Raw genomic sequence first — 25229 nt, 5'->3', positions numbered from 1 at the left:
GTCTGCGCGAAATAATAATAATTCTAAAATTTGTCAGATTTGTACTGAATTTTAATGACATTTAAATGATCATGATATTAAATTTTGCATATTTTTTCGCTACATATTTTTAATTCTAAAATTATACTATATTTTATTACATTATATATACTATAGATGAAATATGCAGAATGAATTACAAAATATGTCTATAAGAGCAGTCTTATATTTCCTGCGGAAATTGCTAAAAAGATGCTAAAAAAAATCTTTTTTAAGATTGCAAGGAAAGGAGAACTATATTAATTTACGTCCTCTAAGATAATCATCTCATCATTATACACTATTGAGTTATTGCGGCAGCGTTGACGAAGAAAAAGAGTGCTTCACTCTTGACGAATTATTTAATGTAATTTATCGCAATCGCGTGATAGCCCTACGTCGAAATTATCGCATCACACGGTGAGATAAATTGAGAAGTTCGCGGGCCGTGAGTTAGCGCCGGCTTTGCTGATCCTCATCGGCAAAAATTCCATCCTTATCTTCTGATGAAGTTGAAATTAGTAGCCGGCTACTGTACAAGTTCCGTATGAGGGTGATAATGACGACGGAAACGAAGAGACGACATTTACCATGCTGATGAGTGAATTGCGATCGTTTTTCTCTTTTCTGGTAAACACAAACATATTTAACTGTCAAAAATCGCGTAACGAGAAAGAGGTTTTATGTATATCATTAGAAATTATCTGTTTCATTAGACCAATCCAACGGAAATTCTTGAGAGTAATAAGTAATAGATTATCGTGAACGGAGCACTCTGATATCATAAATAATAAAACAGCAACCGCACGTGCGGTTATCGATTAAAATAGTTAAGAGATAATTAATTTACAAACTTTATCAAATGTAATATTGTCTACTAAATTTCTTCCCGCAAGCACGATCGTAATCTCGTAATTAATGTAATACCTATCTACGTGCGATTAACTTAATTAGCATAATGAGAATTTAATTTTCAAATAATATAACGATATATATTGGTGAACGATAACTCACATTTCTGCTAATATTACAATAACAATAAAAGTGATGGCGGCAGCGATATATTGGTGTGAATACACATACATATATTTACATACGCAGGAACACACACACACATATGTATAAGCCTAACGAGGTAACACAGACCGCCTTGCGGGCCTCAGCGAGAACTCCGTTGGACATCCGTAAGTGTTGGATTCTCGGCCGTTGTTAAGTAAATTGGGTCCCAACCGGTTTCTTATTTCGTGGCCACTGTCTTACTCTCCGCGGTCGTACTCGGGACACTCACGGAGCAAGAACCGCTCTTCGCGGCGTCTTCGGTCGATCGGTTCCCTTCTTCGGGCTCTCGTTGCTTGAAAATTTCAGGGCCGTACACGATTGCGAATCGCGAAACTCGTCTACAATTAATATATTGCATATTTGCGACTTGCAAGATAAGTGACCAGCTTTAATTCCCCAATCGACAATTCACAGTGATAAGCTTGAATCATAAAAATGTAGGCATTTTGTTCCCTGCATCAATTGAAGCTTGGAATTTATAAAGGCTTGAATTTAAAAAGAAATCGAATTTGGTCTTTGAATAAAATTAAAGTTTAAACTTTAAACCATGAAAATGTATTACAGAGACTGAGATTAAGTAAATTTTATTTCTACATCAAATAATATATTGTCAATTAAGATTTACTTATAAACTGAATCTATGCAGAGTACTGTAATTTATTAATTAAATTCGAGACTCATTAATTATAAGCGAAGCTATATGAATAAAGTTTTGTTCACATAGCTTCGTTTGTTACACTCTCGTGATTTAAATTTTGAAAAATTAATTAAAATTAATCTAATTCATCTCTAATTTTTGTCGGGATTCCATCATTATTATATATATTAATAGCAAAGTTATAAAGATGGAAAAGATAATAGATAAGAATTAAATAAAATTTGAATTAAATAATGATTGTAGAAGAAACCTTACATTGAAAATATAGGTCCGCAAACTATCTAGATATATTTTATGTTAACTCATTACGCATAAACCGATAAAATATATACTCGCGTGTGCGCGCGTGTCTATCTGAAAGTGCGCAACGCGAAAAGAATTTCTTCTCTTTTAGCTCGGGCAACGAGAAGGAAGGGCTTCCACAGAATGGGTTAGCACGAGAGAGATCTCGGCAGCCGATACAGCCGCTTTTTGTCAATTTATAAGGATTTATACCAGCGGCACGCAGATGCGCTTGTTCTTCCCTGCATCCCGCGCCCGTCTCTGCAACTTTCGCGAAGGGGTGGTCCTTGTGGTCCCGGACTCGGTCGAGGGTAACAAGACTTCTTCGAGAAACGATGCCAGATCAAATCTTGATAAATAATGGTTAACTTGTTAACGAAACACGGTGTCGGCATCTAATCGAATACAATTCGTAATGTGTGTAAATAGAAAGTATAAAATTCATTACGAAAAAATAAATCAGAATTATTAATCAAAACATACATATTCTAGTCACAGTATGAAATTATTTGAGGAAAATCGTTCGTGCATGATTAAACAATTAAACAATTATCTTCGACCTGGCTCCTCTTCATTACGCACTCACTCCCCTTGCCGTGACCGCCCTCTTTCGCTTTCCTTCTCCCCTTCTTACTGGTGGTGATTAACGCTATAAAATGGTCGAAGATGAGCCTCGAGAGCGAAAGTGAGAAAAAAAAGAAAGAAAAAGAGAAAGAGAGAGAGAGAGAGGGATGGAAGAAAGAAGTCAAAAAGAAACGAGCGAGGATTACCCGAGGTGAGCGGGGCAAGTCCTATCTTAATGATATTGTAGCCGGCGTGCACGCGCGCAGGCTTGCTCTAATTGCGCCACTGGGGCGGCCATGTTATTCGTATTCGCGAGTAGGACGAGGAAAGCAGACTCTTCCATCTCGGCGATTTCGGACGTGTGTCCGTGGACACGTGAACGTGCGAGTCTTTTTCTCTCTCTTTCTCATTCCGTTTACATCCAGAAACGGGTGACAAAGAGGGCGCATATCGGTGAGACGGCCGTGGTGTCTGGAAGAGGATCGCGCAAAGGAAGAAATCCTCAGGCTGGAGGAGGACCGCGATAAAGGCAACGAGGGGAACATTCACAGTGTACTTGTAAATACATGCCTGCGAAAGAGTCTGCGTGCTCGTCTCTCGACGAGGGAAAGCAGACGAGGACGGGCAATCGTGAGCGAAGGAAGCATTGTCGGGTCTAAAAAGGGTAGAGAAAGATAGAGGGTGAGTGGGAGGGAGGGTAGGCTGGGAGGGTAGGCAGAGAAAGAGAGAGAGAAGAGAGAGAGAGAATGTTCAGAGAAGAGGGAGTGAAAAGGGCATGGAGAATGGAAGGGTCGAGAGGGGGAGACGACCGGTAAAAGAGGGAGGGGAAGCTCGTCGAGGTAAAAACCTGGAAATGCAGCATGGCGGTCGGGAATCGGTAGCAATTATTACGAAAGGACGACAGTTGAATGTGAATACTCCCGGCCGAGGGAGAGGGCGACTCGTAGATCTCGTGTCACCTCGTAGACCACGGGTAGCGAATCGATACGACGATTAAGAGGGAAATTTCGATGAGAATTCATTGACTTTTTATTAGTGCGTCCTCTATTGCCGTTGAAAAAACATGAATTAATTCTCATGTACTGAATTGTCTCTACATTATATCGAATCTAATATCAATTTTTTACATTTATAATTACATTTCTTTCATTTATAATTAACATTAAATGCGACGCTAAACAAAAGTAAGAATATGGACGTTAATCTTCAGCTACTAAATTTAATTATACAATTTTATATAATTTTAATACTAATTTAGTTATATAATTTTCTCTTACTGTTTTTTTTCTCAAATCTTATTCGAACTATAATATACACAGAGAAAATAAATCAAGTTAATTAATGTTAAACATAATGTTAATAAATGTTTAGTCAATCGACTTGTGATAATTGTTAATAGAGACAAACATGTCACTTCGACGATGCACATCTCCGCTTGCGGAGCAGTTATCAACGTTAGCTCGTATTGCTGAACTTTCTCGAGATCCGGTATGACTTGGTCGAGCTTGCAGCTCGCCGAGATAACCGAATTGTTTAAACGTAATGCCACGTCGACATACTGGCACATTGTCGCATAATTACGACGTCGAAGGCATTATCATTTATAGCTCAGTGAAATCGACAAACATTACGGCTCAATTAGCCACAAATTTTAATTGAATCTTGTTCACGCATTTGAATCTTTCGAATTTTCAAACTGTGACGATCCTAAATAATAGGTCAAACAAAATAAAAATTTCCAAATAAAAAAATATCTCGCGCAAATTTAAATAAAAATACACGAAAAATAAATAGATAATATTACAATTAATAAATTAAAGTTTTTTCGTAATCGTATTAAAAAATTCTAAGTAATAAGGTACATGAAAAAAAATCTCAAAAAATACGGAAGCGTCTTATAGAAGTTGAACGAGATTTAATTTGACGGAAGCGGGAATAGAGAGGTGTTATGTGGTGTAAGCCGGCGTACTTTCATATCTGAAACCGCATTGCAATATCCTTTTTCCTTTTTTTTTCATTAAATGCAATACGTGCCGCACAATTATTACATTAGCTGCTCATAAAGCCGGGAGCCGTGGGCTTAGCAACGACTACAACATTGGCGCGCGGAGGTTGCGACGGGTGTGAGTTAAAATGGGAGGGTTGTTCAGGGCAAACAGCCACTTTGGCGCAGGCGTAACCGCTGCTAGTCAATATTAACCAACGAGTCGGATTCGAGACATCGATGTCACCGGCGTGCAAAGAGCCGCATGGCGAGCGAAAACTCCTCGCAGCGAAACAGAAGTCGAGTCGCTGTCTCGAACACGACATAAGTTCAAACATTGAAATTATTCGTATAATAATGATAAAATTACGTGTTGAAATAAATACTGTTCTGCAACAAAATTATACATTTATCTATACAATTAAAAAAATATCAAAATGTTATTTTGTTTATATCTAATTTATAGTAGTTATAGACACTAGTGTCATCTAATACTGATCATTTTATTAAATCGAAATAATCCTTCTTTATATACTCTATTATGATTGCTTTCAATTTGCTATATTTAACGTAAAGCAATAAATTTTCACATGTATTATTTTTATATATATTTCTTATACACATATATTAATTTTCCGAAAATATGTGTGTAAAGATCTGGCAATATTTTCTCTAATTTTCTCGATCAATTTGTAAGATAAACTTTGATTTATAGATTCTGTTACATTCACAATCTCTTCATCTCTCATAATTTTCTAATTTAAAAAGTTTTATTGCTTTTTGACAGATATGATTCGGAAAAAGAAAATAACGACAAGAATACAATCGTCTATTACAACCATCTAACAATGTAATAATATACAACTATATATGTACTTTTTATTAGCTTTTAGCACACAAGTTAGCTTATAAAAACACCTTTCGCGAGTTAATTCAAAGGGATAATCTGTTCTGTAGCATTACTTTTCGGAGAGGGAGAGAAAGATCGATTTCTTCCCATTGCCATTACTGGCGCGTCGCCGTAAATATATCGCTGCTTTCTAATTTCCGAAAACCGGCAGGCTGGATGCACAAAACATTTCCCGACCATTATCGGCGGCGTGTAACCGCGTTCAACGCCATCCCTCCCTCTTCTTCCCCCCTCAACCCACGCATTAGCCTCGCGCCGCTGACAACTTCTCATTGTCCGCGATTCAGCCTGACGTCGCGGCGACGTGCTCATTGTTAATTAAACTACGCGTCGCCGCGCCATTGCCGCATTCACAGAAGTCCGCCGCTTTTGCCGATAAGTGACGGTGTTGGTTAAATGATGATGGTAGTAGTGGTACCTTAGACGGCACGGCCACACGTACGTTTTCCGCAACGCGGTCTTTTCCGGTACAACCAAAGCCAGCTCCGCACCAATACGCGGGAAAATCCGCGGATTGTGTTGCAGTCGGAGCACGTTTCATCGAGCTGCCGGCAATAACGCAGCAGTTTAATTACCACGGCGAATTAATGCGGCAGCCAGTAGAACGGGAGAGCCGACGTTTGCGCGCCTTTAACCGAGAAAGCCGAGAACAACGCGGCGAGCGAGAAAAAAAAAAGCTGCTCGACTAAAAAAAATAATAGCGACTCGACAACTGGCGCAGTTTTAAATTTTATCTATTCTTTATTAATCTATATTATATATGTGCGCCTAAAGGGTGTGCGAAAAAAAAATATGGAAAAAGATACCATCTCTTTTAATTGAATATATTCTAAGCGTGTCAGTTCTATGAATGTTATTCGACGTAAATGATTCCTGCGCTGGACCAATTTGATAAACCGTTCATCAATGTTCTACATATTGGCGTGAAGGGCTAAACGCGCGATCGATATCCGTGTCGTTCCTTTGTGTATTATTACAGCGAGAGATAGAAATTGCGGTTGCCGTCCTAATTCTCACAAATTCGATATAGCGCGTCGGGTTGTGCGCGAATGCTCCTTAAGCAGCCCATAAAACGCAGGAAATTACCGAGTAGGAGCATCACGACGCTCCTCTCGATAACGGCCTTATCGTATATAAGTGCTACCGCCAAGAAGTCGTCAGATTCCGCCCTAGCTACCGTAGAAACGACATAGCACGAGATACACTATCGCGCGATTTCGCTGTCTCGCGCGAGTATTTTTTGCATTTTCATATCTAGCACATTTCAACCCTAGAATGTGCATTTATGTACTATTATTTTTTATTAGGTTATTTATAGCGCAATATAGTACAGTGCTTTTTTTACGATGCCCACGATTATGGTAAGAAATATTTGAATATTTATAAATAAAACTACGGGTAATTCAAAGAGAAAGATTTCGTTCGACATATGCATTTTTTATAGTGAGAATTTTTATATAATATTTGTCGAATAATTTTATATAAAAAGATAAGAGAGAGAGAATTAAAAAGGATACTCCTGGAAAATGCACATGATATAATTTAATATTAAAATTAATTTAATATTAAAATGAATAAGTTATCGATTTGTCATGAATTTATAAATTTGATTTTATCATAACTTGATGTTATATAACTTGAATTTCATTGGATAATCGCTACATTCTTCGGTTTAAATGTCCAGCAGCTTGAACGAATTCACTCGAGCTTAACACGTTAGATACAAGTATATAATATTGTATCTTTTAAGTCCACCTCGGTACGTCTCTTTGGAACGATAACCCGAAATTCGCGGCCGAAGAATTCTAGTAGAAAGAGAGTAATACAAGCGCGAAAAGTACGTATTGCAGCACGTTGCATGGTAGTGGATGGTCTCCACCATCCTCCCTTCTCGCATCCGCGTTCGCGGACGATAGGAGTGGTAGGTAGGTAGGTAGGTAGGTATAGTAGCAGCTCTCGGGAGCTCCCAACAATACCCAGGAAATTACATAACTGTTGGAAATATCAACCAATACCAGTGCTCTGGCATTCGCGAGCCGGCGGCGGCGGCGGCGGTGGCGGTGCCAACCCCTCCGTGCCATTATTATAACTGGGTAGGTGGCGTATTATACGCGGCCGTCGGGGGAACTCAGGCGGGCGAACGAGATAGGACCGTGCCTGGAGAATGAAACGAGAAATTGAGTTGTGCTGAAACGGAGGGTAAGGGGGTGCCGAGCCACCGCGCATTGACGGCGCGATGGCTGCGAACGAGCCAACGGTACGAATCAGGGTTTCAATCGAGAAGGCATAATTATTTTATTTCATTTTACTAGTCGCACGCGCGAATGCACCTCCTTTTTACATACATTTTCAAATACTATTTTTAAATAAAATTATTAATAAAAAATATATGAAACACATACACACTAGTGATTAATAGTAGATGAAATAGATACGCGAATCAATAAAAGTATCAATACGTAAGGACTATATAAATAGATATAAATCGTGCATGAGATGGTTGTGGATTTGTATTTTAGATAAAATTATAAAGGATAATAAAAATATATAAATAAATGAATAAATAAAAATTGTTTGAGTTAGCAATTGTTTTAATAGAATTTAGAGCTCCGGAATTGTAACGATCGATTGTAATAATTCAATCATCTGGATATCGATTATCTTGACGCGCAGATAAATCAATTACTTTTTTTAGGTGGCTTGGAAACGGGAAATGATTAATTACCAACGATATTCATTACACTTCTGCTATTCACCCTCGATCGTTCGTGATTAACATCATTAATAATCGATAATGCGATATCGTAACTGCATTGCAAAATGTTTTATCACGCACTACAAGTTATTAATATTTTTGCTTGCAATTAAATTGCTTTTCGTAATCATTGTTCAATGACAATGAATTTTTAACACGCGTTTCAAATTTTGTAATATATTAACTTTTGAGAGAGCTAATTATTTAAATTCCCGCAATTCTATAATTCTACTTGCACAATATAAATGAAATTAAAGCCATTACTAGTTGCAAGAGACGAGGAAAGATATTGCTCCAGTTGCACGTATACCGGTGGCAGCACGTCGACTGCCGAGTAATTCGCAAAAATTAATTACTAACTTGTTCTACGGTGAGAAAGGATCTCTCATACCGACGGCAGAGCAGAGACAAAGGAAAAAGGATCTGTTTCAGAAATCGTCGCACAATAGAACGAGAACGCGAGACATCTCCGAGAAAACAACCACCGTAGCTACGTCATGTCGGTGTCGCCGTGATCAGTATTGGCTTTTCAATACGCGATTCTCTTATGTAAGCATACCTCCAATTTTGCACAGAAATTAAAAAAGAAATTAATATCATGCTCATGATAAATTTATTATATATTTATGATACAAACAATACACAATAACACAATACAAGCGATAAAAGCACAGAAATCTTTTCAAGAATTATTTTGTTCGTAGATCAACGATGATGTAAGTTTCTTTAAACATAATTAAAAATATAATTTAGCACATTTTTAAATTATCTAATCGCGCAAAAACAAATTATAAAAAATTTCTAAATTTCCAAAATATAAAATGAAAATAGGGTTAAATGTTTCTTCACTCATAAGCAATCACGATGACCCTGAAATATTTCATTCCGAGATATTTCACGCACATATCGTGGAGGATGCGAAACTATCCGGCAATATAAATAAGCGGTTAACGTCGCGCACTCCTAAATTGAATCTCGCCCAGCGGAAGATTCGCGGACAAGATCCTTAGAGAGGGCAACCTCTAGCGAAACTATTGTCCGATATCAGTCGTTATTTTTATAACGTTGCACGGGCCATCCTCGGACGAATCTTTCCCGACGATTTATGCACCCTTCTGACGCTGCATTACGTACCGAAAGTCAAGCGCCACGATGACGGACCCCATACGTTCTCTGTTTGTCTATTATGTATGGTTTACCGTGGTTTACCAGGGGAAATCTCTGGTAGCATGAGAGGGCGCGGCGCATCTGAGCCCCCTCTCCCCTTCGGCCTTTTCCCCGGGGACTTATGACCGGTGATTAAGTATGACGTATCGGTGGTGGGATCCGGGAAAGAGGGTGGCACGCAGACTTACATCCGCGTTGCAGATATCGCGCTTTTCGTGGAAAAATCGCGTCGCTCCATTGTACTCGTTCTCGCTACGAGATGAATTGCCACCAAGCGATATTCCTCGTAGTTATCTGACAAGACGATACTGCCGTTTACTTAGGCGATACGGATCGACGGTGCTTATGGGGTGCATTAAGATAAGTTGAATCGTAAAATAAATTTTTTTTTAAATACCATTCGATATCTCGAAACAAATCGTAGGTGTCTGACATATATTTATTCAGAAGATAAATATTTTTATAAATAATTTACTTTTCTGATCAGTATTTCAACAATCTGTAACGTCTTTCTGTATTAAAATGTGAAGCGATAAAATAATAAATTCCATAGGACTCGTAGAACGGCATTAATATCGGATTCTCTGTCAAGGTGTAAAATGACAGAATAATAAAATTCATAAACTTCACGGAAACATCAGCCAGACGCTGCGTCGTTACCGACGACGAGAAAAGCACTGGAATCGATTGTGAAGTGTTAGAAGCGACGGGCACGTTTCGCTTACGAGGCTTTTGAAAATGAGAATCGATTTCACGACGAAGCGGAACAAAGTGATATCGTTTATTGGACAAAGAGCCCCGGCTACACGTGGCCGATCACACGCACGAGCGACTCGCCACGCGTATTTTTATAGCGCGACAGTCGCGCTGAAAAATAAAAAACAGACGAGTAAAAAAAGGGAAAAAATGCACATGCATACGTCGCGACATTTAAAATGATCGCGAGCTAATGAGAAAAATTCGCGACGACTGGCGGAAATGAGGTATACGCTCGGATCGTATTTTTCGATCGGTTTTATTCAGCCGAGAACAATCGCGCACTCGGTAAAACTAGACAGCTTTTTCGCCGTAAAATACATGAGGGACAAGAAAAAGAAAATAAATAGCGATTGAAAAAAAAATTTATTCGCGAGCGAGAAAGAGAGCCGTCATTGACGGCTTTACCGGAAATCGGGCGGCCAACTTCGTCGACGGTTTTATTGGCGACGGCGGCGCGACCATCATAAAGAGAGAAAGAGAAAACTAGCGTCGGTCGGTGATAAAGTGACCGAATGGAAAAGACGGCGCATAATGCGCCATAGAAAGCCGAATATTGTGTCGCGTTGGCAAAGGGGTAATTCCGCAGTAGGAAGTCTTATTGGAAAAGGGTAGATAAGGGCGGGCGCGCGCCTATATAGGGTGACGCACATAACTGAGAATCGGTGTGCTCGCGTTATACGTCGTGCGCGAACGTGTGGCGTCGTCGCTGTGAGAGCGGAAATTAAATATGCCTGACTCGATAAGTCAGAGCACCGCGACTGTGCTCCGTATCAACGGGCGGGAGATGAGCTATTGTGCTATTTTCGTGCGGGATCTGTGCGCGAGGCCATCCCCCGTTCCCCGTGTTCTACGTCTCTCCTCCGCAAAACGCGTTTCGTTTATTCCCTCGCTCGCGGAGGCGGATATCGCCGTGACGCGTCCGGCGAACGCTCCTGCGGGCATGTCCTGCCTACCCTTCGTCCTCGGGTATTTTGTTTTTTTTTTCTCTCTTTTTTACATCCCATAACGGAGATTGAATCGGGATTGCATTTTTTCGTCCAATGCTAACAGATTTTTTCGCGCCGATGGAATTAATAAACGCACGCGAAACTTTACGACGAGATCTCGTTAATTCTTATAGAATTTCTCCAGGAGATAAATTGCAGGATGTAATATCTGCCACAATGTAAGGAAATTGTAATTTTCTTTTATGAAAACTTACTATTTTATTATTAAAATTAATAATTTATATTATCGAAAGGAATAATAATATATTATTGTAGAATAATTTTGTGTAAAATTGACGCATGACCATCCGCTCCTATAGTCCGTGATATTTAAAATTTGTATTTCACATTGAGAGCCTTACTTACAATTTTCTTAACTTGTTGTCACGTCGACATACGAGGCTTTATTATTATTTACAATAAATTTATATATACAGGAAAAATGAGAAGATATAGGATCTGAATAGCTCAATGGTAAGATAATCGTTCAGCAAACGAAAGACTCCGATTTCCGATTCGGCGACTCCGACATATTTTTCTCGCCTACATCTTCTCAGAACAAGAGGGATATTAGAAATCTCGAATTGAGATTTAATATTTACTTGGTTTAACCAAGAAAAATTAAACATGAATTAAACATTAAAATAACATGGGAAAATTTCTTCTTCTCTTTATTATTTAAGTATTCTATTTTTAAATAATAAAGAGAAAGAGGAGCTTTTCCATATTATTTTACTTCAAGAAAATAATTCTTAATGTCGTCTTATACATTATTTTTATATATGTATATGTTTCAATGATGCGAATGATAAAAATTATTTACATTTATTTACATTTAAGAACGATGCAAATTTATTCTATAATAATATTATCATTCCTTTCAATAATATAAGTTATTGATTTTAATAATAAAATGATAAATTTTCGTCTATATATGTAAACCAATAACTATATCAGATTGACAATGTCAGCATAGTCAATATAATCAATTTTTCTGTTATCCTAGCAGAGAGAAAGAGAGACGGAGCATTTAAAAAGTTTTAAAACTATACATATGTATCAGAGAAAGAATTAGTCTGATCTGATAATAAAAGGAGCGCGACGCGAGCGAAATAATTATATTAGATTTATCGAACCGGACGCCAAGCGAGCTCCTTAGATAATAGGCTTTTTACGACTCCGTTGCACGAACCGCCGCTTGAAATTTACGATCCTATAACTGTAAAGACCTTTATACGAGACCATTACCAAGACTGTTACTCATATTTTTACCCCAAATTATTCGAGAGACACTTTGACAACAGCACAATAGATAGACGAGCGCGATAGCTTCGTTAGACAATTTCTGCATTTTCTGCAAATCAATACGCTTATCACTCGACACAACGCGTGCGTCAAATGATTGTAAATGTCGTGCAATGATGTCAATTCATTATAACTGATATTAAAATTAAAATAATTTTATATATATGTGTGTATATGTGACCCAAGTCGCGCCTGGTGATTCATAAAATTAATGACTATTTGACGATGTTAATAGCATTCGTACTCATTACGTATGATATCAGTGTGCAAATGAGATCATTATCTCATACATATTACATATACATATATAATGTGTAGTTATTTAATATAATTATTTAAACAAATAAAAAGAATCGCAATGAAAATGTGATGCCATACAATAATAATATTTGACAGATAAAAGAGAAAGAGGAATAAATAGTAAAATTGGTATGATCAGTGAAATTAATGAGAAGTCATAGAAAAAAATAAAATAATGACAGAATAGAAGACACGATGAGACATCTTGTTAATAATACAATTTATTATGTGAAATTTAGAAGAAATATTTTTTGATTATTGCTTTATCCCGATTCTTTCTGTTATCATAACAAATCACATTGACATTAGAAGGAAATTGGTCCTAAATTCACCATAGAAATGATAACTGGGGGATAATTTGATAAACTCGGAGCGAAACCTCTATAAATCCTCCACTTTTTATAGCCGCGATATCACGATCGCAATCGCAAATTCGGTCCAGCGAGCAACGATATCAGACGAAGAAGACGGAGACGGGAGGGGATTGCTCACGCAGACTTTCCTAGCGGGTAAAACACCTGAGGAGGAGGATTCGTGATATTGCTGAAGCCTCGACAAAGAAACCGCGCCGTAAGTCATAGGCGCAGACGGCTGCCGCTTCATTTGTCATCGGGCCCGGGATACAATTGTTCGCCGGCACTGGCCGCCATCTTGCCAGCCACCCCCGCCGATACCTAATAGACCACCCCGCGCATTCAGCGACCTCGGTGATAAATTGCGAAATAATCTCGTTCGGGGCGCATTATGTCGGAGGTTTATAGACGGCCGAGTGCGCGCGCGCACGGCTACCACGTCCTGCTCGCTCAGCTGTAACTTATTCGAGTTTTGTCGAGAATTCGAAACTCGTGCGTCTTACACCCGCACTCTGCCGACGTGTCTCAATCTCTAAAACTCCCCAAAGAAAAGCCAAAATTGATTCACACACTTTTTACAGATACCATTAATATCATTTTTTCAATCAATTTAATCAAACGCTTAAATAATTTACTGTGATTCTTTGAACACACATCCAAAATCTTCGGAAAATCCTGACAAATTATCATAAATGCGATTATTGCCAAATAGTATTATTCTTTATAAAATCACTGATGCAAAAATCCATTTTGCCGACCATTACCCGATTCGCAGCCTCAAAGAATTTCATTTGATCTTCGAAATGACGAAGTATCTCTTTCGTGAAAAGTCTATATCCGCTGCGTCATGCGAAAATACGTACTGTCGGTTTCAAGGATTGAATGAATTTCATCGGAGTCACTTTCGATAAAGAGTTCATTAATGTAAGCCGCGACAATGAAGTAGCTCGAGGACCGCCATTGTGAGTGGGAGACGAGTGCAACGCGCGCGCGTGAAAGGTTCTGGAAAATCATTTCGGGATGAAGATGTCGGTATCGCTTTGTCCAGAATTTCATGGGACTCCGGGGTAGTTCATTCAGTATTTTGCCATCGTTTTGCCCTCGATTTGAAGAGGATCGATTTTACTTTTCATGGAGGATACGGCGCAGAAAATTTATGTCGAGTCTTTCACGGGTGAAACTCTGTCACCGATTTCAGCCAGATTCTTTTTAAAGAGCACTTGAAAAAAGACGTAAATAAAAATTATTTTAAAAAGTATTCTCTCAAAGCATGATTGATTTTTTTATATATGTTATATGCATATTCTTTCTCAAGTATAATTTGTTTACAAATATGAATTAATTATGAAAGATTAGAGATTTTAAGGAATTATGCTATGATATAATGGATATATGTTTATCAAAATTCAAGAAATTTGCTTGTGAATTATTTTCATAATTAAGATTTAATGTTGCTAAAATATTTGATTTCTAATATGGTGCATGATTTCACGATGTAATTTGCATTACTTCTAACACAATCACATTGCGCAAATCATTTTTTATATCGAGTTCAAGTACGTGGAATAACTTTCATGATGACCCTAAGTGATCAGCGATTTTAACTCTAGATTAGCTAGTTACCGATTCGATACGTGACGGCCTCTTTTACGTCGATCGTGATACGTGCGATGCGAACAATTGAACGTATTTCCGGCGATTGTCACACGATTACTGAATCAATTAGAATCCGGACATAATGAAAATAATTGGAATACAATCACTTAACCGTGGGCCGAAGGTCAATGCTGGGACTTCGGGGCAGACATTGACATTTATGCACGCTAATCGTGGGAAGGACGCGCCGGATTTGCTAACGTTAGAAATGTTATAACGATTTATGTGCAATTCGGAGTCGACTTATTTAATCATTTGAATTTCATGTGGTCATTCGAATCGAAAAATACGATTGGTTTCGATTAGCAATTAAAACATTCGATATTGCTTGCACAACGAACGAAATATTCTCGTGAAATAAATTAAATATTTATTATGTTGAGGAAATTTGTTTATATAATAATGCAATATTCGAATTTACTTATTATATATTTTTTTTAAAGAAATTATTAAAATCTATAGTATTGTGTAAATAATCACGCTAATTTTGCGTGTGTCTTTTAAAAACATTATTTTCTTCTATTCATTCTATGAAAGAATATCTCGTTTATCCTTCATTTGCGATCTATTATTTAAAAGGGGCAAATATCCGAAGAAGGAATCAGAAGTAATTCATTCTATAAGAATTCTCATGCAAATTTTTTTCGCTCGCAGATCGAAGAACAGCAATGCGATTAAACTAGATGGACGATCGACACGCGGCATCTCGATCATTCTTTTCCTCTCTTGAAGGGGTATCGAGTAGAAAGAGGGAGGTCTGGACAAGATAGAGCTGAAGAAGGGGAGAGAAAGAGGGGGAGACGGTATCGTTTCGAGTTCGCTCGAAGCGTCGCGAGTAGCTGCCAACGACTCGAGAAACAGAGGCCAGGTGCAAAGTGACTCTGGTAGAGTTCCTTGAAGAGGAAGAGGGAGGATGCGCGACCGGAGTAGTAAGACGGCGAAAGAAAGACGGCAAGATCGGGGAAGGAGGACAAACAGAGTTCTCGCTCTCGCTATGTCGGACAGAAGTTTCTTGGAACACAATCGCACATAATACATATGCAGTAGTCTTGGTGGAGTCCGGTACCAGGTTTAGTCCTGGCGAATGAGTGTCCTCGGCCGAGAACAGACAGCGAAGGTGGACGTCGGGGATTGTGCAACATGGCCGATACCAACAAAGCCTGTTCGGCATCTCTTTTTTTTCTCCACTTTACCGAAAACTTATGATTCGCGAATTGATAGTGCAAAGAGATAGCTTAGATCGATATTTGAAAAATATTTATCTGATTATGATATGATTTTGTAGCTTAAATATGGAAAAATATCGAAAAGAAGCGACAATACTCTCTTTCTATTATTATATTATCTCTCTCGTTATTATTCATTTTTTTATTTATCTATTATCTATCAATTTTTAACTTGAAATTTACGTGAGGCGAACGCGCATAAATCAGCGTTTACTCTCTCGATTTACTCGGCGCAAACTGCAAGTACAAGGATAACGCCCACGCGCGAAATAGCGCCGGAAAGCGAGGGGACATTTTAACGAACACCCCTCGCTCATCGATCAAATCGCGATAATAATGCCGATCTTGTCGCGCACACGGCCGGAGAAGAATCGAACGTCGAGTTCGCGTCGAGGGACATCACGACGCTCACAGCCTGCGCGATTATCTCCCGACTTATCGGATACAATAACGGCGCGGGAAAATGTCCCCGGCATACGATCATGGCCTGTTAAAGGAGCTTTCTGCACCCGCACCCTCTCTATGGCACCCTATCTACATTTTGCAAGATAACACCAAATTAAATTAAACGATGCAACGAATCAGAGTGCAAACGATACTCCCTCGTCGAATCTCCTACTATGACGAATGCGCGACGCTAGATTTAAAAATATTTCATCTCTATGTGAAAATTTATTATGGTATATACAGGGTGTTTCTTAATAAGTGCGAAAAATTTTAGCAGATGATTCTTTGTCGAAAATTAAGGGAGGTTTTTAACTACATCCCTCCCTGTGGAGTTACACTCCTCCAAAAATGGGGGTAAAAATTAGGTTTTTATTTTTTTCTCAAATTTGGAACAAGTTAAAGAAATGAAATTAGGTGGATATTTTCTACTAGTAAAAAGGTTATTTATTAATATTTTTTTCAGCCTCCTGTATTGTTATAAGGGGATGAAACTAGTAACCCCTATTCAATTTTTTATTAGAACTTTTTAATGTTTATATGAAAACCTCCCTTAATTTTCGACAAAGAATCATCTAAAATTTTTCGCACTTATTAAGAAACACCCTATATTCATTATGCATACTTATTAACGTTGTTTTTATTGGAGACATAAAATTAAAACCATAAAATGCAGGCATGATTTTTTATTACAAAGCGATAATAAGATAATAAGAATAAAATGTTAAACAGTAAATTTTTCGTCAGTTATTGAAGTATTATTTGATTTGATAGAGAAATTTCTCTATTAGAGACTCTTTGTACGAAACTTTTGGACGATTAGGAATGCAATGTGTGCATCGACGGAGAAATAAGCAGATGCAGACGTTACAAAGATAAGTTTGCCCGTTCTAGAAATACAGATTTAACTGCCGGCGGCGTTTTATGACCAAGACATAGTTGCACATCTGCGACGTTTAAGTTCTCATCGTTCGCGTGTCCTATGCGGTGCCACCGGAGCGCAATGTATGTACGCATTTACGGCGTGCAAATTATAGTTAAGTCAAGAGAGACGGGCCAGAGTGTGCAAAATTCGCTCAGAAATATCCGAAGCCCGCAACAGAGTCTTCTCTTCAAGTTCGAACAAGAAGATATCGAGTAAGGAATGCAACATAGCTATACAAAAAATTGCTAATGAGTCATATAATACTTTTGAAATAAATCTTTATTTCAGGAAGCTCATTCATGAATTCTAGATAAGAATCCTCAATTTCTTTAGCCCTTTTTTAATCTCGTCCAAGGTCTCACCCTAGTCGAAAGCAGTCACCAGCTAGCGGCGTTAATCGGTATTAATATAATCGTTCCCCAAAATTTGCGGAGGCAGGAAGATCCCGGGATCCGCGGACCCAAGGGTCCAATTAGCTCAGGCCCGACTCGGCTCGGCGCGTTCACATCGACATCTAATTACCGGCCCGGGTATTGTGCGCGTTAATCAACGTTTTCGGAGGGGGAGGGTGGAAAAAGCGTGAGTGACGTAACGGCGAACTAATAACGCACAAATACGGGCCGGATATATCCGCGAAAGGTGAAGTAAACCCGCCGCACCGGCGCGGTGGCGGCGCGGCGGTTAATAGGACCACCCGTAGTCGCTACTCTAATACCGGTGCGATTAAATGCAGACAGGATATTAAACCGCGCGCTCCATACAGGCGCGACTGTAATACATTTTGACAATGCATCGCCGAGGCAATAAAGTAAAATCGTAAACCTCTCTTGCCACGCGCTTATCCGCGCTGGCTCGCACCGCGAGAAACCCACCGCGGCGGGGAAACAGTTTAGAAAACACTTGGCTCTATCGTTAGTCTGTTACGTGGCAGTGAACCGCGATACTTTGTCACCCCCCATAAACTATGTAGCCGATTCAATATAAAATTTCAGAGTTCAGCGGGTAAATAATATTTGGCGCGGTTCTTTATTTCGGAAAAAATGCGGTCAATACTATTTCGAAAATGCTTATATGTATTTAATTTACATATAATTATTATATGTTTTTTTTCCACTTTTAGGACCGATAAAAATGAGAGGATATTTCGATTTCAAATGTTTTATACAATAGGCATTTTTATACAAGACTTGATAAAAAAATAATAATTTACGTTGAATAATTTTAATTTTGCAATGATGATGTTGTTCGAACTTACTTGTCGGTTAAACATGAAAGATGAATACTGTACCTCGAATAATTTAATTTTAATAAGATATTTTTCCATCTCGGCAGAGATCATTTCGTAATTATTTCAATTTCGCATTAACCTGAGAGCACATTACGTCTCATGTATAATAATACATCTGTGTACTGGCGTTAATTACGTTTAATTTGTCGCTCCGTTCGCGCGTTTTTCGACAATAAGCGTAAAGTTTGGGACCTCTCACGAGCGGAACAGTGTGGACCCGCTAAATCGTTCGGTTCGCAGCGGCATAATTGAAATTCGAGCCGGCAGATCTAATGGTGCCAGAGGCAAATCATCACGTACGGGGCCCCTTTTCGGACCCCGCCGTCACGAAGAATAAAATCGAAGTCACTAGCTCGTGAAAAAATCGTCGTGTCGTGTTTCGAGCATTAGTTAACGCGCGTATCATCGCAATGGCAACACGTGAATTTGCGATCTGCTCTTGTGCCGTCTCTCGACAGCTGACAATGTTAATTCTTTGCGCTTAAAAATTTTGTTAACTCTGCATTGGGGGTCGCTAAAGTCTCCGCGAATGTGCAAGTGCGTTGAATTTAAATGAAAAAAATCTGCTAGTTTGATTAATGAATATTCATCTTGTGTGAACAATTGATCGATTTCTTTCTTTTAATTTCGCTTTTCTTTTTCTTTTCTCTTTTTAATCAGCTTGCTAAATAGAGTACAAGATTGAGTGCTACGTATTTTATGATTAATTCTCAAAATATGTACTCTAATTAATTTAACTGAGAAATATTAATTTCTCTGGTATTAATAGTATTTTTATAAAAATACAGGGTGTTTCTTAATAAGTGTGAAAAATTTTAGGAGATGATTCTTTGTCGAAAATTAAGGGGGGTTTTTCATATAAACATTAAAAAGTTTTAATAAAAAATTGAATAGGAGTTGCTAATTTCAGCCCCTTAACAATACGAGAGGCTGAAAAAAAATTAATAAATAATCTTTTTATTAGTAGAAAATATCCACCTAATTTTATTTGTTTAACTTGTTTCCAAATTTGAGAAAAAAAGAAAAACTTAATTTTTACCCCCATTTTTGGAGGAGTGTCTCACAGGGAGGGATGTAGGAGTATGTGTTTATATGAAAAACTCCCCTTAATTTTTGACAAAGAATCATCTAAAATTTTTCACATTTATTAAAAAGCACCCTGTATAAATATGTCTAATATCTCTAATATTTTAATTTGTAGCAATGTTTCTCCCAACATGCGCGAGATATCTGCAAGACAGATATTAAAAAACAATTTTTCACAAAATGACAGTAATTTGATTATAATTTGTAACTTTACAAATTTTCTCTATCACTCGACGGTATTTCTGAGAGATTTAGGTACCGTTTCTCTTTTTCTCGCTCCTGCGATTTTCGCATCAAAGACGCAGTGTATCGAGACCACTTACTGACACTGTAAATGCCTTTTAATTTTATTTCCTCGAGCGACGAGGATTTTTCTGAGAACGCTTAAGCAGAGAGCCACCGTCTATTTTAGCCTCGGGTAAAGATGCTAAAGCGTTAAACGGTGCGCGCTGACGAACGCCATGTAGAGATACCTTAAGATACGAAAGACGGGCTCTTTCTCTCCCCATGTGTGCGTACGTGTGTGATGCGGATGCCCGTGCGTCATTAACCGCGAACCGCAAATCGAAGCGGGTTTGGCCTAATGAAGCCGTTGCAAAGCAAGATTCCGAAAAGAAAAAAATGACTACACTCGTCGTCGCGCGTGTCAAATAAACGCCGCCGTTCCCACACATTTGCAACCATTGCAACGGTAAATCCGGTCTCTCTCATCTTTAAACGTCAATGCTCTCGGAATTCGAAGACTATCATGCTAAATGGCTTATGCGTATTTCAATCGATACAAGACACAATTAATTTATAGTTGGAGATATTATTGAAATGCAGTATCAGATAATTATGGGTCAATAAAAGTCGACACACACAAGTTAATTCAGAAAATCCTATTGTAAATCAATAGGAGCACACTCTTATAATATTATATTTAATTTTAATATTAGCAACAAATATATAAAATTATATAAAATATATAAAATTATTTAGATTAATAATATTATAAATATAAATATTTGATATATTATTTAATCTTAATAATAGAACACATAATTTTCAATTCGAGATTAGAATTTCTAATTAAAAAATATAATTTTTATAAGCAAGGATGTTTTTTTGAAAACGAGAAAATTTATAAACTTTGGAAAAAGAAAAGGCTAAAGAGAATTTTTTACTTAGAAAAATTAATATTAATAAATATGTGTAAAACCATCTCCCCCCTCGATTATTTCAATAAAATTATAAAAATGTAATTTTTTGAGCTAGCTTACTTTGTGTAAACGAATAAATAGATAGGAGAATCTTATTTGTTTCATATAAATAACGATTGCGTGGCGTTTTTTTAACTTCATTTCAACGAAAAACGCACACCTTGCGTCCCTGACGCTCTCATCTCCCCGACATTTTAACCCGTACGCCGGTCTTCGTCGGGATATCGTCTGTAAGATGAGACGCACCAGAGAAGCGCACCCGATACGGTGGACTAATTGGCCGATAAATCAACCGCCGGCTTACCTTCCTTCTCCGGCTCCGCGCTCCTGACCTTCTAGATTCATAGGTAGACCATCCGGACGTGCGGTACACGTAGGCCGTGGGCCTGATTTCGAATGCGAGTTCGCCGAACAAACTGTATCGACCTCGGGGCTGACGCGCTGGATCTCGATTAAATCGTTGGAGCAAGTTTCATCCGCTGCTCCGATTATTCGTTCCTGGACATAATATGCAAAATTGTATACAATTGTAAGTACCTTTTCACATAGAATACATGCTCGATAGCCGGTAGATTAATTTGTGTATAGCATTAACATCGCTGTTCTTAATTTTCATAATATTAATAAGAATCTAAAGAGAAAAAATATACTTTAATCCAAACCTCTTATATAAATATAAATATATATATAATTAATGGAGATAAGATTTATTACACTATATAGTTATTACACTATAGTTTAATGAATTTTTAAGTTATAGCAATAATTATGAATTAGATATGCTAACACATTTTAATTAGATAGTATAATAGAGTTACGTTGTCAGCCAAGAAGTAATTACATTTATGTAACTTTTGACAGCAGTTGTTTCGTAGCTAACGGGTGAAATACTTGATAAATAATTAAGATAAATAATGAGATCGTTCCGATAAATGGTAGGCGAGAACATTAATGACAGTGCGTAAATCGACGTAAATCTATCGAGCGCAGCGGGTCCAATTACAACAGCGCGTCAACAAATCGCGCGTCGCATTATTCACCGTCCTGACTCGTGCTCGCGTCTCCGAGAGAGGGAAGATCGCCGCGGGCACGTAGCTCCGGTAGCCCCGGTAGCTCCGCTAATTTGTGTCCGCGAGCGAGGCGAGGTGAGGCGAGACGCTCTCCTCGCCGGAGAGGAGCGCGTCGCGCCGATGCGATATCTTTCGTGCGAAAGCAGCGAGAATGTGAGAAGGTCCCCGAGTGTCGGAACAGGTTCTCCTCGGTTTCCGGAGGCGCGGATCGGCGACGGTTGCAGGTCGGGGACGCAGGGGGGGGGACGATAGTCGGGCTACCGCCCCGTAAACCGCCACCACACCACTACGTACGCGCGCTAATCGCATCGGGCGAACTTGTCGGAATTAATTGGTCCCACCAATTAACGCGCGCTCTCTCGGGCTGCTGTTGAGGATCGCGCCAAACGTCATTCGGGGTCGACCGGGGCACTGTAGGAACTGCTACCGCCATCTCTACTTCGTATACGGGTAATCAATCCGTTGGTAAGAAAATTGAATTACCGAGGGATGTAGTTTTATCGTCAGATGATAAATATATATATTGTACAGCTTGTTCGAATATATTGCGCTAGATGGACGTATGTGTTGCGATTCATATGCTGCGGTTTTATAAAAATCTTCGCGCCAAAGTTCACGTATTTATTGTCACTTTGACATCGATTAATCATCGATTAATTAATAAGTAATGATAAATTGAGTGTGAAATATAACAAAAGAATTAATATTCTAAGAAATACAGCTAAGGTAATCACAAACTATTTTATATACATATACATATACATTGATCGCAGCACACTTTCCAACCTATAAAATCTCGATCGAGTTTGAATATCAATTTTTCCTTAAAGTAAATACAATATCACACCACTTTTCAAGAAAATTTTCTTAATAACTCGACACTTTTTCGCTTAGGAAAATATACAAGCTTCAACGTACCTTTTTCTCTTTTCTAGGATTTGAGTGTCTGTGAAAAGAAACTGTGACGATGTCGGATGAAGCAGCGGGCAGCGAGTCGCGCGAGCGCGAGGATTCGAATTTTGCGTCAGCGATGCGGCGCGCGGCTCGCGCATGCGCGAGCCGCGCGCCGCCGCGTTCCGCATAGTTCTGCACGGTTCGGCGCGACACCACAATGGCGGCCGTGGAGTGCACTGTGTCAGGAACGTCGCTCGCGTTTTCCGCGATTTTCTAAGTGAAACGCGCGTCGCGCGCGTCCGCCACCGTCATCCAGTGCTGTGCTATGACCGTGTGATCTACACGTGACGTGGATCCGCCGCCGTTTCGCCGCAGCTCGTGCCACTCCCGAAGATGGGTGAGTAAAAAAGTATCAGCGGAAAGCGGTCAGCGAACGCCGGCTCTCGCATCTCTTTCGCTCGATCTTTGCTTCTCTCTTCCCTCTCTCTCTCTCTATCTCTCGTCCTTTGTCTCTCGCGTCGACGGACTTGGCGACTTACGACTAGGAGGCTAGGCGAGAGGAAGAGGACGAGAGAGTAGGAAGGAATGCGGCGTCCGTCCGTCCATCCGTTCGTTCGTCCGTTTGCTCGTTCGCGTGCATAGGAAGGGGGGTACGCCCCTGCGTCGTGCAGTTTCCGTCTGATTTTCACGAGCTCGCGCTCATCCGAGAGCGGCTAATGTTTTCCGAAAGGCTCGTACCGCGAACTTACTCGGTGGTCTATAAATAGGTGAATCCGTCGGTTTGACGTTTTCTAGGGCGAACGCCTACCCTTCCCCTCCCCCTCCCCCTTCCCCGCGCGTATACGCGTGATGCGTGAGAATCCCCCTTGCCCCCCCTTCTTCCTGTGCTCTTTCTATCTGCCTTCGTCCTCCTTTTCTCCTTTTGCATATCACATTTTATGCGACCCGCTTGTCCGAAGAATTTCGCATCGTTGGATCCTGTAGCCGCTTTCCTAGTCTTCTTCTCCTTTTTTTTTTTTATTTAAGGACGAGTCTCTCTCCCCCTCGCTCGTTCCCTATTTCCGATCTTACGCGCGAGGAAAACGACCTTTTTCTTCTTTCTTTTTCTATTGATTTATGTCGCGTTGCATTCTCGATGTAATCAGGTTTCTATGAAGAATGGCATTATCCGATTATTCATCATCTTGTTAGATCATTTTAGGTTGCCTTTCTTGATTATATTCTATTTTTATTTCTCTATGCTAGAGAAAATCATACTTAATTTTAGATTGCTATTTAGAGCATAGCAATGTAGATCAGAAATATAATCCATATCATCTTTAACAAGGGATGTTTACTGTAAGACGATATATATTGAATCGAAGAAAAGACGAGATAAAGAGAATTGTGAGTTAGATAAATATAAGATACAATTACAAATATTAATACAGCATTTAATATATATTATCATCGTGTATCACATATATATGTATTATCTCATCGTGTAAATATATACATATAATATTATATATTAATTAATATTATTTATAATATAATATTTTATGTATGTAATTGTAATATTAATATATTATATAAATATTTATTTATTTATATTTATATAATATTAATATTACAATTACATATAAAATATTATAAATATTAATTAATATATAACATTATATAATTACATGATAATAATACACACATATATTTTGCTTTTCTCTGATTCAAGATTCTTAAATCTAATCGTCCAGTTTTGTGCTCTAAATAACGTACATGACACATATTCCGAAAGTCATGATAGAAATATAACTTGCAGACGCGCTTTTGACGTTTCGTTGTGAATGCCGGCACGAGCGAGTACTTGTGAATAGAATTGCTGATGGTATAGATGCTTTCGCGTTCGAGAACCGCCGCAATTTATTACCGCTTTAATATTTTGAAAGTATTACTATTTTTCTTATCAACGCGAGAAACATCGATACTATCGAGATATTATCGTACAAGCTGCAATGTATTCTCTTTTTCAAGACGACTACGAATTATTTAAAAAAATGAGAAAAAGAGGATTTTCTCGTAAATTTTCTCGTTCCATTTTATTGTACAATTTTGATAGTTTCTCGATTTTTAATATTCATATAACGTATCACGGTGCGTATCCACTCTGTCTTGCGAGTGAACGAATCGCATATCCGCCGATTGCTCGCACAATTATATGAATTATTTGCGATCGCAATTACAAGACGAGATTGATCTACGTGCCACGTCGGAGGAGACGCCAGTGGTACCATAATTCGCTCGTTGCAATTTCATCTCCTACTCACTCACGCGACCGATGCACCACGCGCGTGCCGGATCC

General features: G+C 38.8%; 2 protein-coding genes and 1 long non-coding RNA gene across 3 annotated transcripts in view; 2 read left to right on the top strand and 1 right to left on the bottom strand.

The window, feature by feature from the left end:
* The window catches only part of LOC145969310 (uncharacterized), a 101718-nt gene extending 84621 nt beyond the window's left edge, over positions 1-17097 (top strand). Inside the window, exon 5 of the long non-coding RNA XR_014438036.1 lies at positions 15411-17097. This is a non-coding gene — a long non-coding RNA (uncharacterized LOC145969310). The remainder of the gene's footprint in view (positions 1-15410) is intronic.
* Positions 1064-23203, bottom strand: LOC145969105 (uncharacterized). The gene is made up of 5 exons (XM_083094960.1): positions 23176-23203; positions 22916-23127; positions 21232-21425; positions 2231-2366; positions 1064-1415 (listed from the first exon to the last, which is right to left on the bottom strand). Exons 1-5 carry the CDS (start codon positions 23201-23203, stop codon positions 1380-1382), a joined length of 606 nt encoding a protein of 201 aa, XP_082951086.1. The 3' UTR covers positions 1064-1379.
* Positions 23100-25229, top strand: part of Unc-115a (actin binding LIM protein Uncoordinated 115a) — a 28252-nt gene continuing 26122 nt past the window's right edge. Inside the window, exon 1 of the mRNA XM_083095282.1 lies at positions 23100-23288. Coding sequence (XP_082951408.1) covers positions 23285-23288 — 4 coding nt within the window. The 5' untranslated portion in view covers positions 23100-23284. The remainder of the gene's footprint in view (positions 23289-25229) is intronic.

This window comes from Camponotus vicinus, unplaced genomic scaffold, assembly GCF_025532165.1.
Source record: "Camponotus vicinus isolate PSW18456_S1 unplaced genomic scaffold, iyCamVici1.0 SCAF_3, whole genome shotgun sequence".
In the NCBI taxonomy this organism is placed as follows: Eukaryota; Metazoa; Arthropoda; class Insecta; order Hymenoptera; family Formicidae; genus Camponotus; species Camponotus vicinus.
The sequence above is the reverse complement of the archived record's forward strand: the minus strand, read 5'-3'. Positions and strand labels throughout refer to the sequence as shown.

Coding starts and splice junctions, on each gene's coding strand:
- LOC145969105 (XM_083094960.1), bottom strand. CDS start 23,203: ATGACGGTGGCGGACGCGCGCGACGCGC. Junction 2,367..21,231: donor CGCGGAGCCGGAGAAGGAAG/GTAAGCCGGCGG, acceptor TTATTTATCAAG/ATTTGATCTGGCATCGTTTC. Junction 1,416..2,230: donor AGCGCATCTGCGTGCCGCTG/GTATAAATCCTT, acceptor TATTAATTGTAG/ACGAGTTTCGCGATTCGCAA.